The sequence below is a fragment of the Labrus bergylta genome, chromosome 15, assembly GCF_963930695.1.
Source record: "Labrus bergylta chromosome 15, fLabBer1.1, whole genome shotgun sequence".
Classification (NCBI taxonomy): Eukaryota; Metazoa; Chordata; class Actinopteri; order Labriformes; family Labridae; genus Labrus; species Labrus bergylta.
This window is the reverse complement of record NC_089209.1, coordinates 9,679,687-9,693,216: the sequence shown is the minus strand read 5'-3', so window position 1 is coordinate 9,693,216 and position 13,530 is coordinate 9,679,687. Positions and strand designations below refer to the sequence as shown.

At 38.6% G+C, this 13,530-nt stretch overlaps 1 protein-coding gene across 2 annotated transcripts; it reads left to right on the top strand.

Annotated features, from left to right (window-relative positions):
• The first annotated feature begins 4,420 nt into the window (after positions 1 to 4,420).
• hlx1 (H2.0-like homeo box 1 (Drosophila)) lies at positions 4,421 to 8,501 on the top strand. 2 transcript variants are annotated; one of them, XM_020628420.3, is made up of 4 exons: positions 4,421 to 5,059; positions 5,479 to 5,667; positions 5,823 to 6,007; positions 7,664 to 8,501. In XM_020628420.3, the coding sequence occupies exons 1-4, from the start codon at positions 4,606 to 4,608 to the stop codon at positions 7,994 to 7,996; spliced, it is 1,161 nt and encodes a 386-aa protein (XP_020484076.2). In that variant the 5' UTR covers positions 4,421 to 4,605; the 3' UTR covers positions 7,997 to 8,501. The 2 variants fall into 2 exon arrangements, with proteins under 2 accessions (XP_020484076.2, XP_065820055.1); XM_065963983.1 differs by lacking the exon at positions 5,479 to 5,667 and having other exon boundaries at positions 4,422 to 5,059.
• The last annotated feature ends 5,029 nt before the right edge of the window (positions 8,502 to 13,530 follow it).

Sequence of the window (13,530 nt, the reverse complement as noted above, 5' to 3'; positions counted from 1 at the left end):
ATAAAAATTATATTTAAATTTTTACTGCTAACAACTTGCAGTAAGTCATGTTTCATAGAGAAAACCCAACATGACAGATCCCCAGAGCTCACAGACACACCTCTATCTTATACCTACAAATAAAAAAACACAACAGAGTTCATGTGCAGAACAGACAGAGTTCAGTATTTGTAATATGTTGGATGTATTGAGGATCACATAAACGGGACGCTCTTGTTTTGAACACGTCCCTCTCTGCTCTCTGTAAAAGATGGCTGGGTGCCATACAGAAGGCTGTGTACAATGGCCCAGGTCCCATTAAATCTGCGAAAGTTCCTTCCTGAGGCAAACATTGCCAGAAATAGTAATCGTGGCGTGGAGCTGCAGTGGTACAGAGGGGGAGCAATAATTCTCGCTGTAATAATGGAAATCAGTTTCAGTGTGTCCTCTGATCCTGCAGAGCTGCAGTCCATCGCTGCTCCTTCAGTTTTTTTCCTCCTGCTGATAACACTTCCTGTAAAAACACACAGCAGCAACAATGAGAGGACAACAATAGACGCTTTAAACTCTAGGTAGTCAACAGACATGCTGGGTCTTTTTGTTTTCAGGCTGTTTGTTTGGGCTGTGGTAGAAGTGCTGCAGAGTGTATGAACTGCTGCTTCTAAAAGGTCATTAGGCAACCAATCGGTGATTCCTGCTTTAACCATATTGATTATATTTTAATGACTGAAAGTAATGTAGTGGACATTATGATGACATCTATTCTAAAGAAACATTGTTAACAAACCACTGTGTGTAAGCAATGTTTGAAACTTTCAGTCTTTGCCTTCATGTATTATATCTGACATAATTAAACTTCCAATATTGATTCATCATTGCATTGTGTAAGTAGGGTTGCGACATCATCTGATTATAACACAGCCAAATGATTATTGTCTCTGAAAACATGTTGGTGTGACAGGATAGCACCATTACTGTAATTACTTCTATCGTATTCAATAACATAGATAAGCTTCATACGACCCTGGAATACAGTTACAACAACCTAGTATACGATTATACCCCAGTATACTGCTATAACACAATGTACCATCATACCACAGTATATAAACAGTATATTTTTCTCACTGTGCCTCAGCCTAATACATTTATTTTAGTCAAACAGTGGATGTTCAACAGTTAAGTGTACATATGTTTTAATCTTTTGAAATGCAATGATTTTTTGTATTTTTTGTATTTTTTTAAAGTAAACTCTTAATCTGAAAGTAAAATCATCTGTGAAATAAATATTGTGGCGTTTAGATGCTGTGTTCCTTCCACATGTTGAGGAGTGGAACTATAAAGTTGTGTCCAGTGTAAATACACAAAGTATTTCAGTCATACTTTAGTGCACATACTTACTGTTTAGTACTTTTTACATCTGAGTTGTGAGTATTGCTGCTTATCTCTGGTGGAACTCTAATCATGGAAAATGTAAGCGATGAATATCACAATCCTCAGAGTTGAAAAACTATTATGTTAGGGACTATATTCTGTCACTGAAGGCGAGCAGAACAGAGAGTCCGTTTATCTAAAGTACGACTTTAACTGTGAGGTTTTCTTTAGATGAGGACAGATTGAGGTCTGGAGGACTCACAGAGACAGGAGGAGGCGCTGGCACTGGCAGATATCCCACCTGCCATTAATTCTACAGCTCCTCAGAGGACCGGCGAGGAAAAGGGAAATGAAGGTGAATAATGGTATCCAGCAGGGCCGCAGCTGAAAAAGTCATATTTTAGTTTTTTTTACTGCTGATCTGTGGATCAAGCTTCCTTTTTCTCCCTTTCCAAACTACTCTTTGTACTGCAGGATTTGATGAAATAAAATGTCTCTCTTCTCCAGCTGCAAACATAAAACTCTAAATGGTGGACGCTTTAAAAAATACACATATTTAAAGTGATGATAAACTATAACTACACTGTATGGCATGTCTCTGCAGTCTCCGATGTGCTCACCTTCTGCATCCTCCAAACTCTGTCCCGACAAAGAGATAATAAATAAGTGATAGAAGTGGAGAGAGTTCACTTTGTTCAATCATCTTTTCCCTGCAGAGAAAAGACAGAGAAGTCCAATAATCCCCTCACCGTGTATTTGTTAACCCTAAACTATCTTGTTCATATTTTGAACAAGCCTGCACAACTGCACAGATGTTTTGTACATTATTTGATTGAAGATGACTTCATTCTACTATTTGTCCAGATGATCTATTTATCAAAAATATATTCACTTCATTTGTTTCCTTACATCTATATTCTCTCTTCATTGGTCTGTAGAAACGTTAAGTTCTTTTGAGAGCGGTCTTTAAACATTACTTTTCTCTTGGCTGTAGCAGTGTGTGTGTGTGTGTGTGTGTGTGTGTGTGTGTGTGTGTGTGTGTGTGTACATATGTATGGTTGTGTTTTTGCACTCCACCAGGAATAGGTGTATATGTGTGTGTGTGTTGTATGGGTTGGTGCAGGGTCCTTTTAAAAAATGTGTTTTGGATTTAAAAAGTGCTTTTGAATGTCTTAGTTAATTTTTTTTATGAGCTTGTATTGTGATTGTTTTTATTTTGGTCTTCAGTAAAGCACATTGAGTTCACATTTGTATGAAGTGTGCTTTACATTTCACACAGATTCCATTACATTTACAACAAAATTTGATTTGAATTCTTTGTATTCACAATCAGACCAGGGCAAACTCCTTATAATATCAAATATTTTTTAACTTGCAATAAATCTGATTCTGATGTGAAAACAATGAATCCATCCTGTATGATTTAAATCCACTGTTTTGCGGGTGAATATTAAAAATCTGTTATAGGATGAATTCACTGCATGATTGATGTTTCTTTCCTGAAACCTTTTGTGTCTTTACATATATTTATATTTAAGTCCAGTTTGAGCTTGATCATCACACAAGGTTTAATTAAAGGTAAATGTGAATAAATAAGGGAGACACAGAAGTATGTGAACGTTTGCTCCTGTAATCCCATTTAAATCTGAGTAAATGTGATTCATATTTTGTTCCCCTGTGTTTTGAGCATTTATTTCTTTTTTTTTATGGTAAAACACAATTCCTGTCATTATTTATTTGCTTTTAAGTTTTACATTTTCCAAACTAAAAACAAAGATATGGATTTTTTTTTTCTTTTAACAGTAAAGATTTCTCCAAACTTGTGGTTTATCGCTGAAGAAGTAAAAACTCCCTCATGCTGATTTGAGGCCTTTTACTTCTTGTTCTTTAATTTTTCCCACTGAAGAAAAAGAAAAAGAAAAAAATCTCATCAGCACCTGAAATAACTGGCGGCGTGCTGCGTCCCGCTGCATCCTCTTCCCTGGATTGTTATGACTGCGTGATAAAAGAGGGCAAACGTTAAAAAACTCTTTTTCTAATTTTAACCCGGAAAAGTGTCACTCGAAAACAGCATGATAGCAGGCAGCCAGGGTCATCGGGCCTTCCGCGCGCATGAATCAAGACTTCAATGAACGCGGCTTCAGAGGCCATTGTTCCAGGATTTTTTTAAAAAGATACAAAGTATGTGAACTTAAACAAAGACATATTTTATCCTGCAAATACATAAAATGTTCAATTCAACTTATCAATTGGTGTAAATTTAAGCTGCCTTCATTTTGAAATCCTATTGGCCCGGGCCCAACGTGTGAATCCTGAGGGGCCTCGCGGATGAAGTATCGCCTCTGAAGTTAATTGTGTTTTGCTTTTTTGGGGGGGGGGGGATAGGTTTTCCTCTGTTTATTATGAGCATGGGGACGGATTTGCGTCACCGTGCAACTTGCAGGTCGAGATAAAGTTGCACAAATATTGAAAAAGGGAAGTTCTAACAGTCATTATAAAGCGCCCCCCCTCCTCTGCTCCGGAAGAAATAAGGATTTCTGGCTACATCCTAAAATACTAAAACAGTTTCTATTTTTGGGGAGGGCAAATCTAGCAGGAATATCCGCTCATTTAACACGAATCACAGCCCATCAAAAACAGGATGAGCGCGAGCTAATAGAAGCTCTCCTGGGCTGATTACACTTAATGATTTTATATAACCACATGACCTGTTTTCCATTTGTTTGTTATTTTTGCAATTCAATGTTTGTTTGTTTTTGTTTTTTTTATTGAAAACTACCAGACCAAAGAGCTTCACGGAAATATTTATTGTTTACTTCTTGTGTGGGATATTTACACAAAGAAAATCGACATCAACGCGAGAGTTCATGTTTGTAATTTGTTTGCGTGTGGTTCTCTTTAAGTGATCAATCCGTCATCTCAGGATCAAAATTGCTCCGCAGTCAAGTAAGTGTGTGTGTGTGTGTGTGTGTGTGTGTGTGTGTGTGCTCATCATCCCATTCTCAGGGCGTGATGTGAGCGAATGCAAAACATCCATTGGCTCTGAAAGCAACCAATCAGTGTCAGCGGACGAAGTTGAGAGAGGAGCTGCACAGTTTGGATCTCAGAGTTGGGAGAGCGATTTTGGCACGAAGAGGACTCCCCATATCTCGTTCTTCCAAACTAACTCTGCGTTTTTTTTTTGTTTCATATACATGTCTGTTTGTTTAAATCCTCTTCAAATAAACGATAAGTCGCATTAGAGGCTGCGGGATGTACACGGCCGGGCTCAACCCGTTTTACGCATCAAACTTCAGCCTGTGGTCTGCGTACTGCGCGGGGGGCTTCGCTGTGGACTCCGCGAAGAAACCGTCCTTTTGCATCGCGGACATTTTGCAGGCTGGAGATGCGGAGAACATCCCGGGATCGTCGGCCCTCATGGTGCATATGGGACACCACCACCCTCACCGGCAGCAGCAGCAGGGTCACTCCGGCAGCTCTCCGCTGCGCCCGAGTCCTATCGCTCCGGACGCGTCTTTGTACGGCGCGAGGGGGAATGCGGGTTCCCCTTACCACAGACACGGACTACAGCTGACATCAGTGTCCAGAACTGCTTTTAACTCCCAGCAAGGACCCCCGCCCTCCAGCAAAGACCTCAAATTCGGAATTGATCGGATATTGTCGTCAGATTTTGATGCGAAAGGCAAAGAAAAGTCTACGCTAAGAGGTAAGAACAATCATTTAACTCAGAAAGTCCAGAAAATATGAGGTCTTTGTAGAGAAGCTGAAGTAGATAGAACTGTGTGTTATGGCCTTAAAGTTCTTTTTGAGTGACAGGAGAAGACAAAACATATCCAAACTTTAAAAACTACAAGCATCTTATAACTTTTCACATGTGTACATTCATCCAGAATTACTTTTAAACACTGACAGAGCAGTAAGAACACAAAGGGCTCTTAATATCCTCTTTAGTGTGGGGAACTCTCTCCTCTGTTGCCCCCTACTCAGAGAGGTCAAAGTTTAGGATCAGCTACAATTAGCAGCCATGCAGCTGCAAGCCACCCTTGAACCCAGAGCAGGAATATATGTTGATGGTCTCTGTAGAACCATGACTGAACCCACCCCCCATCTCTCGCTCTGTGACAGATCTCACGTCCATCATTAGCTCGAACCGTCAGTCAGGCCTCCATCTCCCCGTTCAGCCTCCGTCCAGCCAGTACTTCTCCTCCATGGAGGCGGCCGGGATGAGCGACGCGTCCTCCATGCTGAGCTCACTAGGCAGCAGCTGCAGCGGCAGGCAAACAGGCCAGCATCAGTTTCAGGACTCCTTCCCAGGTAGACACCACCTGTAGGCCTGGATCAGACAGGAACCTGGGCCCTCAGCGGGTCCATGCTCTCTGACACACCTGCAGTCAATGCACGTCTGCTTTCTGTTCTCTCTTTTGCTGCTTTGTTTGTGTGAGTTAACCTCTCATTCTCGTGTCTTTCAGGTCCATACGCTGTCCTCACCAAAGACACGATGCCTCAGACGTACAAGAGGAAGAGGTCGTGGTCTAGGGCCGTGTTCTCAAACCTGCAGAGGAAGGGACTGGAGAAGAGGTTTGAGATTCAGAAATATGTCACCAAGCCGGACAGAAAACAGCTGGCTGCCATGCTCGGGCTGACGGACGCTCAGGTAAGAAGAAGTGATGTTTGGATCACATTAGGCAGCAGTGGTTCAGGTTTTTTTTTTAAAGATGTCTTTTATGTACTTTATTGGGCACAATAATCATCTGTGCAATGAAATCCTTGAGGAAAAAGACCAATTACAGTTTATTCTAACAGCCAGGCCTTCAAAATAAACGAAATAAAAATGTATTTCCTTTGCAGTATGCACGTTGAAATGATCTCAGATTATTATAACTAATAGAATTGATCTGTTTACATTGTGTTGTCTTGATCATTAATATCTTTATACTCTTATTATTATAGTGTGCTATGGTGTTGGTGCTGTATTTTCAGACAGTGTTGCAGTGATCATATGCACATTCTTTTATTATAATCCCACAATCAGCAATAGCATGGATCCATATACAGAATATATATATCGACTTTATTTATATTTGTTTATGAGGATTTAGGAGGAACTATAACGTGTTTGACTTAATTCGTAAATAAAAGAAACATTAGTGATGTCGTGACCCTCCTTAGTAAAGGTGACACCAAATTGAAGGTAGAGCATTCTCATTAGTTGGATTTTGACTTTAAAAAAAATATATATATATATTTTACAAAATTATAGTTTCCTTTTAAATGCATAAATCCCTAAAAAACCACTCATACTTTAAAATGCAGCTGTCTAAACTCATCTTGCTAAAATAAATAATGCTGCCATGGTGTCATTACTGCATTAAAGTAATGTTAGGATAATAACGTCCCAAATAATAAATAAAACTACCATGGATGATAGCCTCACTTTGAACCTTACATGGTTACAAAATTTGAGCATTAGATCAGGGTCATTAGGTTTATGACATCACACACACACACATGCAGGATTAGGAGCCATTTTTACGAGAACAAAAAAACATGTTGCATTAATTTAGCTTAAATTATTATATTTAAAATTAAAAATTAAAAAAGTTGACAAAAGACCTGAAGCCAACAGAGCTCAGGGTCCTGACCTTTAATTAAGGTTGGCAAAGCAGCATCGCGGCTGTAAGGTGCAACCTTATTGGCCGAGAGGCGTCACAGTGATAAGTCATATCTCACCACACCCTGAGCAACACAATGGAGTTATTGTTTACACTTCAGTATTATTGGATCAGTGAATTAACAAACAAGGTGTAAACAATGAAGAAAAGATCGAAGATACAGATTATTTAATTGTGTTAATTTCTTTAACTTATATTGCAACTATGTTTTCTGTTTTGTCCTTATAGGGTTTAATCAATATTTGTACTAAATTGACTTTTTTTTTTTTTTTTAAATGTCATGTGTCCTTTGCAAAGGAGATCTAAAAGCCAAAAGAGATTTGACTTGATAAATTGAACTTGAAAATAATACTGATCCCCTGTTGCCCATTTGGTAGAAATAAGGTGTATTATATGTCTTTAATGTTTTCATTTTCTTTCAAAGTAAGGGGTCAGTGTGGAAAACTAGTTTTAAAAGCATTTTATCCAACAGATTGAAAACTAGCAGGCTAATATTTCCAATTGAGTCCTATTTTGTCCCAACTTTATCACCTGAATGTTGAAGGAATAATAAATAAAATGTAATGTGGACTACAAAACTGCAGTTGTTTTCCTTAATATTATGAAGATGAAGTAAGGCTCTTTGTGTGTGTTTCCAGGTGAAGGTGTGGTTTCAGAACAGGCGCATGAAGTGGAGACACTCCAAAGAGGCCCAGTCCCAGAAGGACAAGGACAAGGAGCAGCCCGACAAGAGCGCTTCCGAAGCCGGCAGCGGGGAGCCTCCGGAGCCCGCCGAGTCCGAGTGCGAGTGTGAGAGCGAGGGCAGGAGCGAATGCGAGTCAGAAGAGGCACCGGAGGAAAACTCAGACGAACATTTGGACGTTTCCGAGCCCAACAAAACCAGCGTGATCATAAACGGGAGCACGCCGGGGAGCAGCGCGGAGGGAGCGGCCGCAGCCACAGACACACCGGCCTCTCAGACACTCATATGAAGGACGATTTATTCATGAACTTTGGGGTTTATAATCTTGAAAGAGGGACTCGAGTGATATTAAAACTAAGCTGGAGCGGCAGTGACATGACAGTACACAAAAGCATTTTGCAACCTGAAGTCAGGCCTGGATAAAATCTTGGGAACACATGGATGAATTTTATCATTACGACACATTTGAAGGAAAAGTATTTCCCCGTTAATTTGTCATTTTATTACATTTATCTTTAATCTATACCGTCTCTTTTTAATGTAAAATAAACAAAATGCTAATTAAATTAAACAAACAGGATTTCAGCCACCGCCAGCCTCTCCTTGCAGTCGGTTTTCCTGTCACGTGCTCTCGCGTGCATAATGTTTTCTTCATCTGAAGGAAATATGTGGTTGTGAATTTTATTTTGAAGGTTATAAACCACTCGTTTTACGTGTCAATGTATGTTTTTCTTCTCATGTTTTTGGTCTGAATATATAACTGTGTTATTTTGTTAATAAAAACTTGCACTGAATATATTGTAAATAAAATGTTTCTTACTTTAAAAAAAAAAAATGTGATTAAAACGTTATTTTCATTAATGCAATTACATTTCCAGGTAGGCCATTTGTAATATCCTCTTTCATCAGAAGTCACTTAATGGACATCATTTGAGTTCTAAATATAACAGTGTTTTTTATTTTATTTAGGCATGTTTGATTGTATTTATTTCTTTTACCTCCTTTTGCTTTTCAGGAGAACAAATCAATCAGAAAATGGGTTTAGGGAGATGATGCATATGTACACTAGTATCCAGCAAAATACAGAAACAATTTGACAGATTTAGCAGAGCTGGAATTGAGAGAAGCTGCAACTCAGAATTGGAAGTTTCATTCAAAATGTATTTGCATTTTTTTTTAAAGTCCAGTAAAAATTTAACTGATTTGCAAACAACACTGTGCAGCCAAAGGATTTTGACTTTTGACTGATAGCAATAAAAGAAAAAAAAAATTATGAATGAGTTTTAAACGAGATGCAACAATTTCTTCCTGCTCGGGAGGTTGAGTGGACTAAGCTTGACAATAAATGTAAACTTCTTTAGGCAAACTAACGGGAGAACTAAATTCCTCCTGAGCGCGGTGAGGCACAGAAAGTGAGAGAGAGGAGAGGGCGGGTAATTTATAGTTTGTATACATTTACTGGCTCCAGATAGCTGGGATGAGTATATTTTATATATCCAGACACAGATACAATCAACATGTCCTCCGTTTATAGAGCTGCGTATAACCTCCCTAAGCAGAGAAGTTCAGATCGGCTTTGTTTGATTATTATGACTGAAGAGAAAGTCCTGTTCTGACCTGAGAGGTGTTGAAATGTAACGTTCAAACCAGCCTTATCATGATGTTTAATACTGATGGTTCAGAATGATAAAATGGAAGAAAACAACATTATTGCCACATGTGCAGCACAAATTGAACCTGCAGTTTAATGACATGATGTAATGACTCGCTGCCTCCCTGCACATGACGGTGCAGTGGACCTGTGTCTGTCAGAGTAATCATGTTTATCAGAGATACATAAATCCTCATTAGGCTCCTCCTCAGAACTGCATTTTTATTGTAATTCCTGAAGTTTTGACTGAAATGACTCACTTTCTGTGTGTTAACACGATCAGTGTTCACCCCTGTGGAGTCAGCAGAAATGTTGCTTTATTAACTTTCTTCGAGACTAAAAATTATGAAAAGTCTTATTGTGTAAAGTGTTTTTCTAAAGCAGTCCAGTTGCGACATAAAGATTGTGCAAGACAAGATGATTGTTAACTAATGTGCATACAGTGTATTTACCTTTGTTTCTATGAGCTCAAGCCACTCATACTGAATAGAATATGGATCAATTTGGGGTCAATCTGTCAACGACCTCCCTCAGCTATCAGGACATCTGTTGATGGGATAATGAGCCTGATGAACTTTAAATGGTTTACATAAAATAAACAACAACATAAGCTGCGCAATACATCCTACTGACAGCAGTCAAGATAGGAATCCCACAATGAAAAGAAAACTTGCATATAGGGATGTTTATTTAAGTTTTTGTTCAAATAAAAGTACCTTTTGTACATTTGGTTACAATAATGAATCTACTGTATAGTGTGAAAAGCATGCAGTCAAGGGAGACATGGGTTTTTTAATTTGTATAGCAAAAATCCCAAATCTGACACCCTCTATCAAAGGACCAGTCATTTGGATGAAGACAATCTCCTTCAAAACTATTTACAAAAAATAAAAAAATAGTTAGATTTTAGAAATACTTGCACAGGTCACAAGTGCCCTAAAGCACCCTCATCAAAAAGTGGTCCAGATTACAAATATGTGTTTATTATTTCTACATATGAGAGGAGTTTGATGTATTCTTAATTAAAGTTATTTATGTTTTGCTACTGCATGTGAAGGTCTAAATGCTAACAGGCTGTTGGTTGAAGAAGCATAAAGTAAATTATTGTTTGGCTCATAAGTACTAACAAGTCTGCAAACATAAGGACCTTGTTTTTAAGTGTGTAACACAAAGTTCAAATAACATGCAGAGAATCTTAAACTACTATGAAACACTGAGGACATGAAGGAGTGTGAGCGTCAGGGTTGAGCCGGCTGAAGAACATTTACTGAAGTTCTGTAACTCAGTTCAATTATGAGGGGATTGTGCAAACCTTGAGTAGTTCCATCTTCAAGTCTGTTAAGCTCATTTCAAATCAGTCACTGGTTACTTTGCTTTCTGCTTATACAAATAAAAAACAAATCAAAAGACATATATTATATAAAAAGTAAAGTAGATACAAATATCTCCATCTGTATCAGCTGCAACTTTTAAAGAATGTCCACACTTGAATGCATGATTCATTATGAACCAGATACATAATAATAATATTTTATTGTGAAATGGGCCTTCTTCCTGCATGACAAGTGCATTTAGGTTCTGCTTACTGCTTTATGATAGAAATCTGCCTTTGCACAGTCAGACCTTGAGTGAAGCATGTGTTTGACCCCTCCAGTATTTATACTTAATAGTTCTTTTTCAAACACTAGTGCAGCTTTCAGGAGTAAGACTGTCCCACTTTGACCGTTGTTTAAAAAGATCCCATTATAACTCGAGGCCTGAAGTTATCACTCATATCATACATAACTATTTAAATCAACTATATCTATTCAAGGTAATGTTGTAGTGGTCAAACGTGACCTGGTTCTGATTATTTTATGGATTATGTCAAAATAATTAATGACAATTCATCCAAATTATAAACAGAGGATTTTTTTTGATTTTTTTTATGTGAATTAACAAAAGCTAGGAAACAAATCATGTGTACACTTCAATCTAAAATGGATATTTAAGTGTAAAGTGACACAAAAAAACTTTGAAGATTTACTTTCAAACACTACAAAACATTATTTAGCTACATAATGATGTCATTTCTTCTGTTAACACCTTCTCCTGTCCTTTTTATTGTATTATATCTCAGTGAGGAAACTCAAAGCCCTGTGGTGTTTTTCGTCATGTTAGCAGAAACATCATAGTGAGTGACCCAAAAAGCAGGACCACCGCAGACTCCCTCCGCTACGGGGTCCACTTTCCTCCTCTCCGGAAAGACGACTGACCCCCAGAGAGCTGCAGCTTTTCCGCTTCAGCTTAGCATCTTGAATTTCACTTTTCTTTCTCCCCTCTTCTGGCTGTACAGTTAACCTGCTGCTGCTGCTGCTGCTGCTGAGATATTCTGACCCCCAGAATCCAACGCAGTTTCTCCTGTATGGACTCTGGCTTGTGACGGTTCATGAAGTAGATTACACTGAATTCATACTCTGTAACCCCGCTGGATGTGTCAGAGTTACAACTCCTGTTTCCATGGAAGGCGGTAAAAGACCCGGGCACTTTATCACCTCGATATTAACTGTTAAACACTCACATATTAAATGTCTGGGTGGGTTGAGTCTCCAGTTATGCCTGAAAACGCCATAAATTACACTAGTATTTGCAAATGTACAATAACAATAACAACCCAAACGCTTAACATAATACTGAGAGGCCTTGATTTGTGAACTGTCCTCAGGACTTTTATGAGCAGGATAGGAGAAAGTCCATCTGGCCTGTATTTAATGTCAGCCCCCCCCCTGCATTAAAAGCTGTCCTATACGTCCCTCTTGGCAACCCGGGACAGGGCAACCTATAAAACATACCAGCCCGTGCAGATTTGGCCCAATATTTAACTCTTTGAAAAAGTGACTGTGTAAAACAAATCACATCCGAGGAGGGGGTTTCTGTCTGCAGCCGTTTGAGGGATTAACAGGACTAAAAGCTGTGACGTCTCCGCCACTTTGAGGTATTATCTGTGAGGTTGTTTGATCGGCTGATGGAGATTTCTCCTTTTCTGTCTTAATGCATCAGAAGAGGCCTGAGAGTCTGTGGCTCTGCCGAAAAGGAAAGGGCAGCAAAGAGGCAGCGAGGTAATTCAATGAGTGCCTGAGAAAGTGCAGTCGGTGTACAGAGAAAAGTCGGAGGTTTGGGTCAGTCACTCAGCTTCTTCCTCATGTAGGAGATTATCACGATGATAATGGGGCCGCTTGTCAAGACAATAATGATGATATGAAAGTTTCAAGACTATGTAGGAAGTGGAGGAGGAAGTACACAGATCCTTTACTGAAGCAATAGCAGAGTTTAGACAAACACCAAATACGTCCAGCACTAAAATAGCTTAAAAGAAAATGGACACAATTTTAGCCTCAAAAATTTAAGTTAAACCACACATTTAAATGCACTATACATTTATGCATATATTAAATGTCCACGAAGTGATTAGAAACATTAAATTCTTTAGCCATTATTTAAGTAGAGCTAGTACTTTATCTACTGGTCATAGCACACTGTAAAAAATACTCCGTAACAACAGTTAAAAGTTAACTGGAGTAGTATAAAAATATTAACGACAAAATAAGCAGTCAAAGTTGGCATCATGATGACAGAATAAGATGTTTTGTTTTGTCATAAATAAAGATTTCTTCTTCTTTTGCTTGGCATACATGACCCACAGCTGACAGTACTGTAAAAATCACCGGATCAAAAATGGGAAACTAATTTGATGACACTATATGTTACATAGTTATCACAATATCCACTGTATTATCTTTTTCTTCCTAAAGCTCCAATGAGGGACTTTCGTTTTTCTTTTGTCAATTTTGGCACCCCCTATGGACAAAACTATACCTCTTATCTTTTTGCTGATCTTGTTTTGTACATGTGTAATTTGGCTTTCTGACAAAATAATCTCATCCTGCTTTTGTAGAAGTGTCAAATGTATCACTCATAGTTAACATGCACTGTGGCCACTGTAAAGAATAAGCTGCTGACACGGACTTGTCTGACACCTACCCTGTGGTAGTGGTTTCAGGCATCAGAAATGACATTATATTAACAATCATTCTCGTTGCTAATGATGTTATTTACTTTTGTAGGAGAGATAGAGAGACATCTGTATTGATTTCAGTCTGATTCATGAGCAGTTAAAAACCCTCACAGGAGCT